The sequence below is a fragment of the Bufo gargarizans genome, chromosome 4 (genome assembly GCF_014858855.1).
Source record: "Bufo gargarizans isolate SCDJY-AF-19 chromosome 4, ASM1485885v1, whole genome shotgun sequence".
Classification (NCBI taxonomy): domain Eukaryota; kingdom Metazoa; phylum Chordata; class Amphibia; order Anura; family Bufonidae; genus Bufo; species Bufo gargarizans.
In genome coordinates, this window is record NC_058083.1 from 111175986 (window position 1) to 111194688 (window position 18703).

Below are 18703 nucleotides of genomic sequence, written 5' to 3' on the forward strand. Positions count from 1 at the left end.
AACTGGATTATCACAAACTTGAGGTAAAATCTGTAAAAGAAAGAGCGGGAAAAACAGAAAGGGGGAGGGGGAACCAACCTACACATATATATGACATATATGGTGCCATTGCCCCCATGTGTCCCCCAAGCTAAACGCTCTGGGGGGCCCGCAGATTCTGTATTAAAGAATGCTATTATTTTCCATTATAACCATGTTATAATGGAAAATAATAAAGTAAATGGGGTCCCAGGTTGCTCATCTCTCGTCTTCTTAGCAACCATCCGTTAAAATTGCATCGCATCTGCACTTGCTTGCGGATGCTATGCGATTTTAATGCAGCCCCATTCATTTCTATAGGGCCTGCGTTGTGTGAAAAAACACAGAATATAGAACATGCTGCGATTTTCACGCAACGCACAAGTGATGCTTGAAAAACACCGCTCATGTGCACATACCCATTGAAATGAATGGGTCAGGATTCAGTGCGGGTGCAATGCGTTCACCTCACGCATTGCACCCACGCGGAATATTCGCCCGTGAAAGAAGCCTAAGGCCACTTTAACACAAGCAAGTTTTCCACGCGGGTGCGATGCATGATGTGAACGCATTGCACTCGTATGAAAGGGGCCTTAAAGGAGCATTCCAGCCTTTGGTTTACTCATCTATCTATCTATATATATATATTTATAGACGTATGTATGTTCCGCGATCACTCAAAAACGCAACCATGGATTTCAACGAAACTTGGTACACACATCCCTTGCTACCTGGAAATAAATCTTGTGGGGGGTCTCAGCTCTCTAGGACGTACCGTTCCTGAGATATTCCCCCAAAAATTATCTGCATTAGCCAATACAAGCCTGCAAGTATTTCTCTTTATATGCCAACTACCAAACACACGGTCACATGTCCCTTATCGGCCAATTGAAGCTTGCAGGCCCTTAATCTCCACATACACACAGTTTTACTCCAGGTTTCCATAAAAACCCAGCCATTTTTCTTCACTGCTGTAGGTCAGCTTTAGTCTAGGGCTACACAACGACATGTGTCGCTCGACAATAAGTCGCACGACACATAGGGCACAACTACACTGCTACATGTGTCGCGCGACAATTTTTATAATGATAGTCTTTTGTGTTGCACTGCGACATGTGACATGCTGTGACTGCAACGCAACAGTCGCAGAAAAATCAATCTTGGATGGATTTTTTGTGACTGTCGTGTCGCAGTCGCAGCATGTCACATGTCGCAGTGCGACATCATAGGCTATAATTATAAAAATTGTTGAGACAAAATGTCGCGCGACACATGTCATCGTGTAGCCCTAGCATTAAAGGGGCAGGGAGCTGTGGAGGTCACTGTTAAAAGGGCAGGCACTGTGGAGGTCACTGTTGAAGAGGCGTTCACTGTGGATGTTAAGGGGACAGGCCGCTGTGGTGGTCACTGTTAAGGGGGCATGGGCCACTATTAAAGGGGCAACTGCTGTGGAGGTCACTGTTAAGGCAGCAGGGAACTGTGAGGTCACTGTTAAGGCAGCGGGGTACTGTGGAGGTCATTATTAAGGGGGCAGGCCCCTGAAGAGGTCACTGTCAAGGGAGTGAGGTACTGTGAAACTGTAAAAGGGCGGGCTGCTGTGAAGGTCAAAGTTAGGCCCCTTTCACACGAGCGAGTTTTCCGCGCGGGTGCAATGCGTGACGTGAACGCATTGCATCCGCACTGAATCCGGATCCATTCATTTCTATGGGGCTGTGCACACGAGCGGTGATTTTCACGCATCACTTGTGCTTTGCGTGAAAATCGCAGCATGTTCTATATTCTGCGTTTTTCACGCCACGCAGGCCCCATAGAAGTGAATGGGGCTGCGTGAACATCGCAAGCATCCTCAAGCAAGTGCGGATGCGGTTCGATTTTCACGCACTGTTGCTAGGAGACGATCGGGATGGGGACCCGATCATTATTATTTTCCCTTATAACATGGTTATAAGGGAAAATAATAGCATTCTTAATACAGAATGCATAGTACAATAGGGCTGGAGGGGTTAAAAAAAATATATATATATAACTCACCTTAATCCACTTGATCGCGCAGCCCGGCTTCTCTTCTGTCTTCATCTTTGCTGTGCACAGGAAAAGGATATTTGATGACGTCACTGCGCTCATCACATGGTCCGTCACATGATCCATCACCATGGTAAAAGATCATGTGATGGACCATGTGATGAGCGCAGTGACGTCATCAAAGGTCCTATTGCTCAAAGAAGAAGACAGAAGAGAAGCTGGGCTGCACGATCAAGTGGATTAAGGTGAGTTATATTATTTTTAATTTTTTTTAACCCCTCTAGCCCTATTGTACTATGCATTCTGTATTAAGAATGCTATTATTTTCCCTTATAACCATGTTATAAGGGAAAATAATACAATCTACACAACACCGATCCCAAACTTGCCGATCCCAAACTCCCAAACTTGTTTTGCACCTGCGCAGAGAAAAATGCAAACATGGAACGCAATCGCAGTGAAAACAAACTTGTTTTAGTGTTAAAATTGCACCATTTTCCCTGAACGCACCCAATTCGCAACGCCCGTGTGAAAGGGGCCTTAAGGGGATGGGCCGCTGTGTAGGTCCCATTTTAAAGTGGCGGGGCACTGTGGGGAGGTCAAGGGGTGGGGGACTGTGGAGTTCACTGTTATGTGGGATACTGTCCATATCTTTTAACAACACACACAAACATTACATGAAATAGATGAAATATACCCGTGCAAAGTTTGTTTATATAATAGGAAACCATGCAATTTTCTAATAAATGTATTTAAAATTCTACATACATACTTTCTTATATCAGACTGCTGACCCCTATAAGCAGTAGAATGGCATATATTATCTATAGCCTAACTGAAACATGTCATCAGTAATGTGACACTCTACACATCATGTAATTTCATCATGACATTCAATAACAGTGTTACATGACATACATGTGCTGGATCAGCACACAGGATACATCCATGTGATAAGCAAATAGGACTAGTGGTGGAATCATGATTTTTTTATTGTGGTTATTACAGTAACTACTATACAATACTGTGTGTATTTACATGGTGACTCTAGAGTCTAGACGATGTTGTAAGATGGCTACCTGTTTCTAGTTGATGTTGTCATGTTGTTAATAAAGTTTAGTTTAAAAAACCAAACAACACACACACACACATCTGCTTCTGCATAGACATTGACAGACATGATGTTGTGGTGCTGCTACAGGTCGTAATACTGTATATACAGTATATTTTTTGCTCTCAAATGCACTACTATTCAGCTGTTAGATATCTGGGCAGTTAGCTAAAAACTAGCTCACATGATTGGAGAGGACTCCCCTGCATAATGGAAACGGGACGGATCCATTTTGCAGCCCATAGACTTCTATTATGACGGAATAAATAACGGAATGCCTCTAAAGGCATAGAATTGCGTTATGGTCTGCGGTAACGAAATCCATAACGCAATTCAGCTTATACCAGTAAACAAAGCGTGAACGAATTTACAAATATAAAAAAATTGCTCATATCTAGATGCCATGTTTAGTCCTATCCAGCTCTCCTATGGATGCATTTTACAGGACTAAAATGGGCTATACCATCTTTTTTCTTTGGGGAGAGGCTACTATATAGATATAATAAAGGTCTGCAAACAAAATTTACACTGCACAATTGTTCGGCTGATTATTGGGAACAAACGCTACTAAGAACATGTAAATATGCCGCCAATCATCCGAAGAACGGGCAAAACGCTCGCTCGTTGGATGAATAATCGCTTGTGCATCACATTAAGGGCTCGTTCACATGAATGTTTTTTGCGTTCTGTATATGGGCCGTTTTTTTAGTTCCGTATATGGTCCTTATATGGAACCATTCATTTCACTGGTTCCACTAATAGAACGGAATGTACTCCGTATACATTCCGTTTCCGTATTTACGTTTCGTTTAAAGATAGAACATGTCCTATTATTGCCCGCAAATCACATTCTGTGGCTCCATTCAAGTCAATGGGCGCGCAAAAAAACTGAACACATACAGAATGTATTCCGTATGTCTTCCATGTCCGTTCCGTTTTTGCGGAACCATCTGTTGAAAATGTTATGTTCAGCCCAATTTTTTTAATGTAATTACTGTATATGCCATATGGAAAAACGGAACAGAAAAACAGAATGGAACCGGAAACACTACTGAAACAAAAAAGGGAAAAACTGATCCTTTAAAAAACGGCCCAGAAAACACTGGAAAAGCCATACAGTCGTATGGCCAACGAGCCCTAAATCATTGTTTCTGGACAGCAGATTGTGCTGTGTGAAGAGCGATCTGCTGCCTAGACAAAATTAATCTGTATGAGTACAGCGACTGCAATAACCATCGCTTGTTCCCTGTGGAGGTGATCTCTGCATGTAAACAGGGGCAGATTGGCCATAGACCCTACAGGGAAATTTCCCTGTGGGCCGATACCTTTGGGGGCCACTCAAGCCCTCTTCACATCCACCAACCGGATACATTACGATCTGATTCTCTCCTATGCCCCTGATCAGCGGCCACAGGTGCCCTTCTCAATTCAACTGTATCGTCACCTGTGGCGCAGGTGACAGTATTTTGTGCTACACTGTGGTATTTGGTTTATAGTGTTCTGCACTATGGTATTGCTTGTGATGCCTACATATGTCAATTTGGACCCACCTACAACATGGGGCCACTTTTAGGTTTTTTTCCAGGGCCACTTTAAGTTCCCAGTCCGCCCCTGCATCTAAAGTAGCTTTTTAAATCCACTGACGAGCAGGCAATCATCAGGAAGGAACGGTCCCTTCTCCATAATTGCCTTCTTACTCAGCACGTTCTTATGTGCTTGCAACAAGCATATGTGCTCACCACAAGCCAACATGCAAAATCAGCTTATTCCTGGTAAAAAGAACTGTGTGACTGTGCTTTTCACATAGTATAAATGACTATTAACAGCCAGCAGCTATGCCTAGGGGGAGCAGCAGAAGGCAGAAGAAGAATGGCAGTGTCCTTTCTGGTAGTTGTGCAAATGGCGCACATTTGTTCCTAGCCACAGATAAACAATTTTTACTGAGACACGGCAAACAGACAATGTCCAATTACATCAGAGGTAAATATACTGGGTAAACTGTGGATTTCAGTGATCATTTACCCACAAATGTCAAACTCTACTGTATACACAATGAAATTGTACTTCATAAGAAATTAGTACTTAGTGGTACGTTGGGTTCGTATTTAGCTGGACAATTGCCCTATTCGTCCTTCCATGCAGTCTGGCTGTGCAGCAAAAATCCTATACCATCATCACACATGCAAATTAAACTGTGGTAGAGCTATGCCACATCCAGGCTATGCCATCTTATTTGGTAAAAAGCTAGATAAGGCAAAAATCTGGGTACTGTTTGCTCTCGACCATATGACCTGCCTGCCAGCATTCATCTCAGGTGCCTGCTCTGCTGCCACCTGCAGGTTTCCACACTCTGCCTCTGTGGTTATGGTACACGGTGAGTATGAGTTATTTCAAAACCTATTGTATTTCAAATTATTTCTCAGTTTACAAAAACGGTAGGCTCCTCTATGGTGGATCAAAAGCTTTGAGGGGTTATCTGACTTTCTGGCCCTTTTTTTTAAAAACTTTCATCCCCAGTCTGTTGAAAAAAATCATACTCGCTTGCTCCCGCTGCTCCGTTCTGGATCTGAGTCCCTAGCTCCCCTTCAAACAGACAGGGTCAACTGCATCGCAGCAGCCAATGACTGACCTCAGCATTGACGTGTCCCCAAGTAGCACATGACCCAGCAGTAATGTGAGGCTTGGAGACACATGACTGCTGAGACCAGTCATTGGTTGCAGTGGCACACATGACCCCCATCAGGTTGGGGTCCAGAAAGGGAGCCAAAGGACCCAAAACAAAGCAGCGGGTTGCAGCTGAGTATGTTTTTTTTGTTTATTTTTTTGTGTATAATCTTTATTTTGATAAAACAAGATAGTTACAGACAAGAGGCCAAGCCAAGGCCCAAGTACAAGTCATCAACAGAAGAAATCTGTACATACATAATGATCGAAACAAAGAAAGAACTGATTGGCTCAGGCCTGCCTCAAATATTAGCCTAAGGGTACTTTCACACTTGCGTTTTTCTTTTCCGGCATAGAGTTCCGTCACAGGGGCTCTATACCGGAAAAGAACTGATCAGGCAGATCCCCATGCATTCTGAATGGAGAGTAATCCGTTCAGGATGCATCAGGATGTCTTCAGTTCAGTCGTTTTGACTGATCAGGCAAAAGAGAAAACCGTAGCATGCTACGGTTTTATCTCCGGCCAAAAAAACTGAACACTTGCCTGAACGCCGGATCCGGCATTTTTTCCCATAGGGGTGTATTAGTCCGTCGTTCCGTTATGCGCAGACTGAAAAATAGGTGAAAAAATAAATGCCGGATCCGTTTTGCCGGATGACACCGGAAAGATGGATCCGGCATTTCAATGCATTTTTTCGACTGATCAGGATCCTGATCAGTCTTACTAATGCCATCAGTTAGCATACATTTTGCCTGATCCGGCAGGCAGTTCCGGCGACGGAACTGCTTGCCGGATCTCTCTGCCGCAAGTGTGAAAGTAGCCTAAAATATAAGAGAGAGAGGGAAAAAGGGAAGGAATTGGGGTGGAGGAGGTATTAGAGGGGGGAGGTGAAAAAGTATATGGGGTAATAAAGGAGCACAAAGTAATATGTCAGGTCTGTGAACGGAAATAAAAATAACAGAGAAACCGAAAAGACCAAGACCCCAAGTAAAATCAACTAACAATAAAGCAACCAAAAAAAAGTGAGTTATCTAAATAGGCCTGGACGAGTGCAAATTATAGTATTTAAAAAAAAAATTTCAACCAGTACAACCAGCTGGGAATGAAAGTTAAAAAAGAGTAAAGCGTTAGACAACCCCTTTGAGGCCCATTAATATGGGCTGAGGATTGGGACAATTATAGTAACAAAGTTTGTGAGGCTGAAAAAGGACATCTTTCCATCCAGTTCAGCCTGTTATCCTGCAAGTTGGTCCAGAGAAAGGCAAAAAAAACTAAAACATTCCTAACATCACTTGTTCCCGATAACTGGCTCATTTAAATGTGGTGCAGATAATGTATTTTTTGGGTAATACATTGTGTATGCAGCACATGCAATCAACATGTCGGCAGCACATCCTCCTGTGTAAACAGTAAATGCTTGTTCGCCCCCTCGGACATCAGTCAGCAGTTCTGTACCTATGACACTCGCTTACCTGTTGTATGTGCGCTTGGCAGCTGAAGGCATCTGTGTTTGTCCCATGTTCATTTTTCTCAGCAATGTGGGCACGTGAAGTGTTAATATATGGAAATGAGCTTCTAGGAGCAATCGGGTGTTGCCATTACACCTAGAGGCTCTGCTCTATCCGCACCTGCCGCACCCTCTCTATTTTGATTGACCAGGCATTATCACTTTTACTCTTCCTGGCCCTGTCAATTAAAGTGCAGAGGGCACAGCAAATGCAGAGAGAGCAGAGCCTCTAGGATTAACAGCAACATTTCCGTTGCTCCTAGAAAGCTCATTTGCATATAATAACACTTCATTAACACTAAAGACACATTAAAGGGGTTATCCAATCCTAAAAAAAGCCCCCCCATATGTTGTCCCCCCACGCTGAATATACTTACCCTGCTCCCTGCTGCCGTTCTTGGTCCCTGAACCGCAGCTGCTGCTTCTCCCCGAATGAAAACATCCAATGTTGGGGGAGATAAGGGCAGTCAACGGCAAGCAGGGACGGGGACAAGCCTCCCTAGCATCCCCATCCCCGCCTGCCATTGGCTGCCCCCCTTTCCCGGCACTGGATGTTTTAATTCGAGCACGGGTAGAAGCAGCAGCGGCGGTGCAGGGACCAGGAGCGGTGCAGGCAGCGGGTTAAGTATATTTAGCATGGGGGGCCAGGAATATGGGGGGGGGGGCATTTTTAGGATTGGATAACCCCTTTAATGTATTGTTCGTCGAACCCACACAGATCGGTGGACTTGGTCAATAGTGTAATGTGTGTGGGAGCGCCTGACTCTTCCCCGGCAGATGATGTTGAGGAAGAGAAGGAGCAGGCAAAGTGAATATTTTTTCCTGTTCCTTTTGTGGCCCCTGGAAATAAGTGTCAGGTAGCAGCTTTCTCTGCTCTCCTCATTAAATATATCTACACATTCAGCTGAACCAAACCTACATGTGTATGGGGAGTAAGGAGAGATGGCTATTGAATTTGTACGGCAGCCTGTAGGACCGAGGGCAATGATCAAGTGAGAACAAAACCATCCGCTATCTCCAGAAGTCCCATAGAAATGAGCAGAGAGGCTGTGCACATGCGCGACCAGCTTCATTGGTCATTTCAGGAGGCTCCAGGGGATAGGGGATCCTGTTCTCGTCATTGGTGGGATTTCCAACGCCAGGACCCCTACCCATCTAATGCCTCATGCACACGGCTGTTGCCCAGCCATGCCCATTTTGCGGCCCGCAAACAGCGGGTCTGCCATGTTGCGGGCATCGGCCGTGTGCTCACCGCATCACGGAATCGGACCCATTAACTTGAATGGGTGGGTCTGCAATCCGGAAGGTGCGGAACATGTTCAAATTTTTTGTGGTGCGGACAGATCACGGACCCAATCAAGTTGAATGAGTCTGGATACGTTGTGGCAGCCGCACAAAACATAATCCAGTCATAAACAGTACCTGGGAGGCAGAATATTATGCACAGAAGTAAACAATACTCTGTACTACTTTTGGAAAACTCGGCTGTATAGTTCTTAGGCTTTATTCAGTTCTTTTACTTTGTGCCTTGTGTTTCCCTTCTTTCCCTCTACTCTCCTCCCTCCACCCAAAATCCACATAAAAGGAGTTAAAGTACCCGGTTACAAGTCATTACAATGTGACTTTAATGTGCCTTACAAAGCTTGAGAACCATATTTTATGTATATTGATACATGATAGCTCTACATTCTGTATCCCAGCAATACTGTTTGATCCAGATATCCCTATCAAGCATGTAGCTAATAGTAAATGGCTTGTAGCAATCACAGTAAGTATACATTACTCATTTCTCAGTTACATACTAATCCATATTTTATACAGTGTTTTACTTACGATTCATCTCTACATCAATCCAGAAGGCGTCCTATGAGTCTGGAGGTAACTGGAATTGGGATTTGTACGTTTTTCTCCAATTTAGTTCAGGACTTCGCTTTCAGCCATAAATGGTGGATCACATTCTAGTTAATCCATAACCTCAAATATTGACCCAGTGTCCTGTCCCTCTTTGTGCAAACAAAATGCGAACTTCCAAATACTGCAAGCATGTGTGGAAGAGAATGAAACCAGGCAAAGTATGCCGTGTTTGTGAAAAAACAAAGCTCCAGCATTATTTGCATCAAGCAACTAATTGTGATTGGGGTATAAACATAATGATTAGAATACAAACCCCACAAATATGTTATTTACCTATCTACATCTGACAGCACTCACACTTAATAGTTGTGCAAAGTGCAGTGATAAACTCAATAAAAAGTCTAAGCCTGAGGTGACAGAGAATATGTAATCACTTTTCTCTTCTCGTTCTAGCAACTGGTGGGTGTCTCAGCATTTGGACCCCCACTGATCAGAACATTTGATAAATGTCTATGACATGTCAAAAATTTACTGAAAACTAAGTGACCCTTTAAATCTATATGAAGCCCAAAAAGAACCCGTCTTTATGCTCCATCGCCCAATTTCCCAGATTAGTTGCGATATTAAGATTTATTCTAAAATACTTGCTACCAGGTTAGGCCAGGCGATCCCTGATGTCATACACAGAGATCAGGTAGGTTTTGTGGCTGGTAGGGAGCAAGGGACAACACAATTCAGACCACCTCACTTATATCTCATGCTAAGTGCAGGAAATTCCCTATGTGCCTTTTATTAGTTGATGCCGAAAAGGCATTTGATTGAGTCCATTGGCGGTTTCTTTTGGCCTCTTTGAGGTAGGTGGGGCTGGGCCAATGCTTTATAGACAGGATACGGGTGCTCTATTCCAATTCTACAGCTAAAGTGTGAGCCAATGGTCTTTTGTCTGACTTCTTTATGATTAACAGTGGCACTCGACAGGGTTGTCCCTTCTCTCCTCTGCTGTATATACTTACTATGGAACACTTGGTGACAGAATCCAGATATCCTAGGTGTTGGGATTGGGCAGTCCCACTACAAATTGGCACTGTACGCTGATGATCTCTTGATGTATGTTTCTTCCCCTCTTATTTATTTTCTTCTATTTTAAAAGAGTTTGATAGGTTTGGCGCTTTAAACAACTTTAAGGATAATCTGTCCAAAATGGAGGCTTTAAATGTGTCTCTACCAGATTGTTCTGTTCAATCTCTCAGGCCTAAATTTTCTTTTAAATGGCAATCCATAGTCTCATCTATTTGGGGATCTAGATTCTGTCTTAGCTTCACCAATTGTTTGCCCTGAACTATCTCCCAGTGCAGAAGAAGGTGATAGATTTCAAATAGGTATCTTGGTTTAGTCACATTAGTGTGTTGAAAATTGGTATTTTGCTAGGCTTTTTATATGTATTTCAAACCTTGCCAATTTATATTTCTCATAGCTTCTTCAAAACCCTACAGAAGGCCTTTGCTACCCAGTTTAGGACACAGGTCTTTGGTGGGATTACTGTATCTTTAGCTATATTATGAGGCTGCTGTTCTGTCTCGCATAGTAGATTGGGCCCATAGTGGATCAAGGAAATTGTGGGTGAATTTTGAAGCTACCTTGTCCCTTGTAGATCTTTGACTGATCTTGTGGCTGTCCCCTGGAGATAGGCCACCTGCTAATAGTTTGCCCTTATTGTATACTTGTGTTTTGGCTATCTGGGACAAATTAGTTTCCTCTTATAAGATATTTTCCAGACCAGGGCCTACGTCTCCACTGTTCCGAAATCCAATATTCCAGACCTCTTTTTTGAGTTGGGACAGGTCTTTTATAGTGGGCTTAAAGGGACACTGACAGGGCCAATAAGCATATTGAGGTGTATATATATGGCAGTACAGGTCTTATAATGGGTATTACAATCATCTAAGTATCCCCCCTGTCCACATTATACATACAGTAAACTTAAGTTTTATAACCTGCTCCAACGGTCTTCAATCTGCCCAAGGGGCGGCGTTTCACCTCTCTTGCGCCCAGCCAGCCTCCCCCAACTGCCGCTTTGAAGCGCCGCCCAGCTCATGAATATTCAGTTTGCTGGGCGGCTTCTGCGGTCCCTGCTCTGAAGCGCTGCGCTGAACAGTGCCCTGCGCATGCGCCGGATCTTGTGAAGTCGGGGACAGTAAGCGCCGCCCAGCGAAGTGAATATTGATGAGCTGGGCGGCGCTTACTGTACCGGACTTCACAAGATCCAGCGCATGCGCCGGGCACTGTTAAGCGCAGCGCTTCAGAGCGGGGACCACAGAAGCCGCCCAGCAAACTGAATATTCATGAGCTGGGCGGCGCTTCAAATCGGCAGTTGGGGGAGGCTGGCTGGGCGCAAGAGAGGTGAAACGCCGCCCCTTGGGCAGATTGAAGACCGTTGGAGCAGGTTATAAAACTTAAGTTTACTGTATGTATAATGTGGACAGGGGGGATACTTATATGATTGTAATACCCATTATAAGACCTGTACTGCCATATATATACCTCAATATGCTTATTGGCCCTGTCAGTGTCCCTTTAAGCCAGGTTATGGCTGGAAGCACAGTAATACCCTTAGATAAACTGAAGGCCAACACAGTAGACTAGAGACTGTGGTGGCTGGAATATCAACAACTGAGCTCATTCGTTAGTAGTACCTTTTCTGGGTTATTGTTCCCAAGCACCTTGCTGTATAGGTTGTTTTTAGGTAGTTGCAATGGAGATAAGAGCTTCTTTTTTCCAAGAGTGGGAGCAGGATTTGAATATTACCTTGGGACGTGTGGATGTTCTAAAGATGTGTGTCTTTTGACATAGCATGTGGATATTTGATTATAATCTAACTAATTATATACAATCATTAACTACTAAAAAGTACCTTAGATGTATTCACTTACTGGTGTGACAGATGGTTACCTCATAATATATACACAAAGATGCCACATGCCGCATGCTAATGAGCTGATTTGAGTCCAGCGTGATGTCAGTGAGTCCAGAGTTTATGTAATTAACAGCTATAGCCAGGGCCGGCCTTAGGTGTTCAGGCACCCTGTGCGAGCTAACCTTGTGGCGCCCCCCCCCCCCCCCTTACACCTGGTCGCATAAACACACACAAAGAGGAAAAAAATCTTTGTAACAAATATTTTATTTTTATTACAGATAATTTAAGTGCAAACAAGTACAATAATAAATAACTGGATTGTCTGGTAACAATAATGTATGTCAAACACATTAAATACAGAAAAAAAAATGCTAAATTATATAATATATGTGCAAATGCAATAATAACTGGGAACAGTGGTAGATAAAATATACACCTCCTGACAAGTAATATTAATCTAAACCTCAAAATACAACTTTACGTGCCTTTGTCTTTGCAAACTCTTCAATCACGTTGTTCATGTCCAACATCTTCAATACATCGCTTTCAATTGATAATACTGATAAAGAGGTTAGTCTGTCATCAGTCATTGATGATCTTAGATACGTTTTAATGAGTTCTAACCTGGAAAAGCGGCGTTCTCCTGACGCCACAGAAACAGGAATTGTCAATAGAATCCGAAGTGCTATCCACATGTTTGGAAATATGTCAGTCAGGCCATTTCTCACTATGAAATTGAGTGAATGGCGTGGTGATGTGGCATCTTGAGGTAGTAGGCTTTGAATATGCCAAAGCTCCTCTGAAAGATCTAGACCATTAATGTCAGATTGGCTGCTCTTCTCTAATGCCTTCTGCAACTGCAAGCAACAGTCCCTTAAGTTTTCTCTTGCTGGAAGATGTCTCATATCGTATAAAAATCTCCATACTTTGTTGTGCTGTTCCATTTGGTATATATCATACCAAACACACAATGACATTATAAATTTAAACTCCACAATCTGCTGAGATAGTGTGTTAGCCTCATGACAAATGTTTGGTTCAGTGTGGGTTTCCTCAGACAAAACGATCAATGCTTCTTGTATTTCGCCTAGATTATGTCTTAGTGGTTTTAGGCAATTTATACGGCATTCCCACCACGTGGTGCACAAAGGCTTTAAAGTGAGACCAGAAACATGGTCAGACAAAATGTTCCATCTCTTCACAGATCCTGAGAATAGAACATAAAGGCGCTGAATGATCCCAAATAGTAGCATCGATTCCTTGCATGAACGTACTGCATCTCCAATAACCAGATTAAGACAATGACAACCACACGGTACAAATACTGCTCTTGGGTTTATGTTTAAAATTTTGGACTGAACTGCCATATTGGCTCCATTGTCATAACCTTGTCCACGACAATTATCAATGTCCAAATTTTTTCCTGCAAGAAATTCAAGGAGGAAATCACTCAATCCTTTTCCAGTCGTATCCTCTACTTTACAAAAACCAAGGAAATGTTCCTTTACTTGAATATTTCCAGAAAGGTCTTCCAAAAAATGAATTGTAAAAGACATCTGCTCTTTATGGCTTATATCTGGAGTGCAATCAAGAATAATGGAGAAATATTTTGTATTTCTGCAGCATTGTAAAATGTCCTCAATTACCTGTTTAGCCATAAGATTTATTATTTCATTTTGAATTGTTTTTCCACAGTAGTGGTCCGCAGTTTCTTTTGATACTACCCTGCGTAAGTGTTCTGCCATCACACTGTCATATTTTCCTAATAGTTCGACGAGACCTAAAAAAAATTCCATTATTAGATGTAAAAAGTCGATCCGAAGAGCCTCTGAAGGCCAGATTACGTTCTGCTAAAAACTAGACAATATTCAACAGCCTCTCCATCACAGATCTCCAGTGTTGCCTTTCACGGCTCATGGGATTTTGGTAGTTTTGATCAATCGCATGTTTTGATTTCAGTCTCAGTTGTGTTTCAGTCCACATCTGCTGGGCTGTAAAATGGCCACTGGAGGTTTCATGCGATTTCAAAATATTTGACATACGAGTCCTGTAACGGACCGTTTCAGCAGACAAGGGGTTAAAATCCGTTTAGGCGATATGCCCCTTTCTGAGAGACAGGCACAGCTACTGCAGAACAGCAAACTCTCGAACTGGATACAAAATAGCACTCCAAACTGAAACCTCGCGAATAGCTGCTAGCAGACAAACAGGAAAAGCATACAATCAGCTTACACTCCTGGCAATCAGTCTCTAACAGCATACAGGGAATCCCCCCAATAACGAGACAAGGCTCCGTGTTGAGGGTCAAGCAGTGGTCTGTGAGTTAAAATGGCCGCTATCTATTGTTCTCACCATGTGCTTCATCCATTGTTCTCACCATGGGAATAGTAAAATCCAAGCAAGTAAGGCAAATGATGCAATCCAGGGACAGAGGGCTCAGTCCCAAGTGCCCTAAGACCCAATAACTTAAGGGACCATAATCCCAGGGCAGGAGGCTGGCAAACAGCCCCCTCCAAAACACTGTGGCGAGGTTGGTTTCGCCACAAGTCCAGTCATCTGATCCTCCAAGGGCAAGCAATGTTTTAGGATTCTTATCATATAATTTGCAAGAGAAACAGAATACGTTATTGGCCGATGAGGAGTATACCAACCATCACCGTGTTTGTTGTTCACCACTGTCTAACTTTCTTTTATAGAATGCTGAAGAAAAATGCTGATTATAGGCATCTGTTTTAAAATCAACACCTTGTACCTGTACAGGACCAACATCTAAAATACTATCAATATTCTTAGATATCAATTTTGGCCATAAAGCAGGATCTGTCAACCTTGATTTTTCATATGTGCTTATGGTTTCATCAAAAGGGTCTGGGCCAGAAGGTATATTAGAATGATCTTCTTCCAAAGATGTTCTAGATGTTGAAGGCTCACTGAGCTGAAGATGTACATCACTTTGGCTACTGCAGCTTTCTTAATCTTTTTCTTCTGTGGTTTGTAAACCACTAGGTGCTGGTGTTCCAAAATATTTTTTTATTACTCCAGCACTCTTCTTGTCTTCCAAATCCATAAGAGCCCTTCGTTTTCGATTCTGTGCACCTGACAGTTTTTTGGGACCCATAATGCTGCTACCTGCTACTACACGATACGGTATCTGAATCTATGGGACTCCTGTGAATATACCATAAAAGTTTTATCTGCACTCCTATTTACCACCACAGATAACACAGTGATAACTCTATCAGTACAGATAATGTAGTAGATGTCACCTGCAGTCCTATGTAACACTACAGATAACACAGTGATAGCTCTCTGAGTACAGTCTACAGATAATGTAGTACATGTCACCTGCAGTCCTATGTAACACCACAAATAACACTTAGCTCTCTGAATACAGATAACACAGACGGTGATGGCTCCCTGATTTCTGAAAATGTAGCAGTGTTACCTGCAATCCTATGTAAAACCACAGATAACACTAGTGCTGATAATGTGGTAGTGTTACCTGCAGTCCTATGTAAAACCACAGATAACACTAGTGCTGATAATGTGGTAGTGTTACCTGCAGTCCTATGTAAAACTACAGATAACACTAGTGCTGATAATGTGGTAGTGTTACCTGCAGTACTATGTAAAACCACAGATAACACTAGTGCTGATAATGTGGTAGTGTTACCTGCAGTCCTATGTAAAACCACAGATAACACTAGTGCTGATAATGTGGTAGTGTTACCTGCAGTCCTATGTAAAACCACATATAACACTAGTGCTGATAATGTGGTAGTGTTACCTGCAGTCCTATGTAAAACTACAGATAACACTAGTGCTGATAATGTGGTAGTGTTACCTGCAGTCCTATGTAAAACCACAGATAACACTAGTGCTGATAATGTGGTAGTGTTACCTGCAGTCCTATGTAAAACCACAGATAACACTAGTGCTGATAATGTGGTAGTGTTACCTGCAGTCCTATGTAAAACCACAGATAACACTAGTGCTGATAATGTGGTAGTGTTACCTGCAGTCCTATGTAAAACCACAGATAACACTAGTGCTGATAATGTGGTAGTGTTACCTGCAGTCCTATGTAAAACCACAGATAACACTAGTGCTGATAATGTGGTAGTGTTACCTGCAGTCCTATGTAAAACCACAGATAACACTAGTGCTGATAATGTGGTAGTGTTACCTGCAGTCCTATGTAAAACCACAGATAACACTAGTGCTGATAATGTGGTAGTGTTACCTGCAGTCCTATGTAAAACCACAGATAACACTAGTGCTGATAATGTGGTAGTGTTACCTGCAGTCCTATGTAAAACCACAGATAACACTAGTGCTGATAATGTGGTAGTGTTACCTGCAGTCCTATGTAAAACCACAGATAACACTAGTGCTGATAATGTGGTAGTGTTACCTGCAGTCCTATGTAAAACCACAGATAACACTAGTGCTGATAATGTGGTAGTGTTACCTGCAGTCCTATGTAAAACCACAGATAACACTAGTGCTGATAATGTGGTAGTGTTACCTGCAGTCCTATGTAAAACCACAGATAACACTAGTGCTGATAATGTGGTAGTGTTACCTGCAGTCCTATGTAAAACCACAGATAACACTAGTGCTGATAATGTGGTAGTGTTACCTGCAGTCCTATGTAAAACCACAGATAACACTAGTGCTGATAATGTGGTAGTGTTACCTGCAGTCCTATGTAAAACCACAGATAACACTAGTGCTGATAATGTGGTAGTGTTACCTGCAGTCCTATGTAAAACCACAGATAACACTAGTGCTGATAATGTGGTAGTGTTACCTGCAGTCCTATGTAAAACCACAGATAACACTAGTGCTGATAATGTGGTAGTGTTACCTGCAGTCCTATGTAAAACCACAGATAACACTAGTGCTGATAATGTGGTAGTGTTACCTGCAGTCCTATGTAAAACCACAGATAACACTAGTGCTGATAATGTGGTAGTGTTACCTGCAGTCCTATGTAAAACCACAGATAACACTAGTGCTGATAATGTGGTAGTGTTACCTGCAGTCCTATGTAAAACCACAGATAACACTAGTGCTGATAATGTGGTAGTGTTACCTGCAGTCCTATGTAAAACCACAGATAACACTAGTGCTGATAATGTGGTAGTGTTACCTGCAGTCCTATGTAAAACCACAGATAACACTAGTGCTGATAATGTGGTAGTGTTACCTGCAGTCCTATGTAAAACCACAGATAACACTAGTGCTGATAATGTGGTAGTGTTACCTGCAGTCCTATGTAAAACCACAGATAACACTAGTGCTGATAATGTGGTAGTGTTACCTGCAGTCCTATGTAAAACCACAGATAATACTAGTGCTGATAATGTGGTAGTGTTACCTGCAGTCTTATGTAAAACCACAGATAACACTAGTGTTGATAATGTGGTAGTGTTACCTGCAGTCCTATGTAAAACCACAGATAACACTAGTGCTGATAATGTGGTAGTGTTACCTGCAGTCCTATGTAAAACCACAGATAACACTAGTGCTGATAATGTGGTAGTGTTACCTGCAGTCCTATGTAAAACCACAGATAACACTAGTGCTGATAATGTGGTAGTGTTACCTGCAGTCCTATGTAAAACCACAGATAACACTAGTGCTGATAATGTGGTAGTGTTACCTGCAGTCCTATGTAAAACCACAGATAACACTAGTGCTGATAATGTGGTAGTGTTACCTGCAGTCCTATGTAAAACCACAGATAATACTAGTGCTGATAATGTGGTAGTGTTACCTGCAGTCCTATGTAAAACCACAGATAATACTAGTGCTGATAATGTGGTAGTGTTACCTGCAGTCCTATGTAAAACCACAGATAATACTAGTGCTGATAATGTGGTAGTGTTACCTGCAGTCCTACGTAAAACCACAGATAATACTAGTGCTGATAATGTGGTAGTGTTACCTGCAGTCCTATGTAAAACCACAGATAACACTAGTGTAGATCATGTGGAAGTGTTACCTTAGTCCTTAGTGTGCCTTCCTGTGTCTATCGCACGGACTCCATGCTGCTGGCGCTGCCTCCTCTTCCTTCTTCTTCCTCTGCACAGAACGTCCTGATGCAGCTGCGTCAAGACATAGGAACAGTGGGCATGGTGATGGTGACACACAGGAAGAGACACACACACAGGGACGGACACACACACTTACAAATGATAAATATGATCACATCACAGTTCCTGCCTGTCTGCTTTGGTAAAACTGGGCATAGCTGGGCTATGCCAGGCTTTAGCAGAGTGGGCACAGGACAGTGGACACAGGGCACGATATGTATGCAAGCACAGCTGAGCGAGTGCAGGGCAAGGGCCCGCATACACATTACTCCTCCTGCCTGTCATACCCTTCCCCCCCCCACTGGGCATTTTGGGGGGCATTAGGGGTTGGATGATGCGGATTGTGCACATAGCCACCATTCATATCCCCCCCCCCTCCTAAAGGTAACTGATGTGCTGGGGGAGAGGAATATGATTGGTGGCTATGTGCACAGTCAACATCAGCAGCAAGGAGTTAAAGTCCAACCCTTAATGGCCCCCAAAATCCCTGGGGGGGGGGGGGGGGGGTTGA

At 42.9% G+C, this 18703-nt stretch overlaps 1 protein-coding gene across 1 annotated transcript in view; it reads right to left on the reverse strand.

The window, feature by feature from the left end:
* Positions 1–9329, reverse strand: part of PROC (protein C, inactivator of coagulation factors Va and VIIIa) — a 99845-nt gene extending 90516 nt beyond the window's left edge. The window contains exon 1 of the mRNA XM_044290859.1: positions 9157–9329. Coding sequence (XP_044146794.1) covers positions 9157–9163 — 7 coding nt within the window. The 5' untranslated portion in view covers positions 9164–9329. The remainder of the gene's footprint in view (positions 1–9156) is intronic.
* Between the last annotated feature and the right edge of the window lie 9374 nt (positions 9330–18703).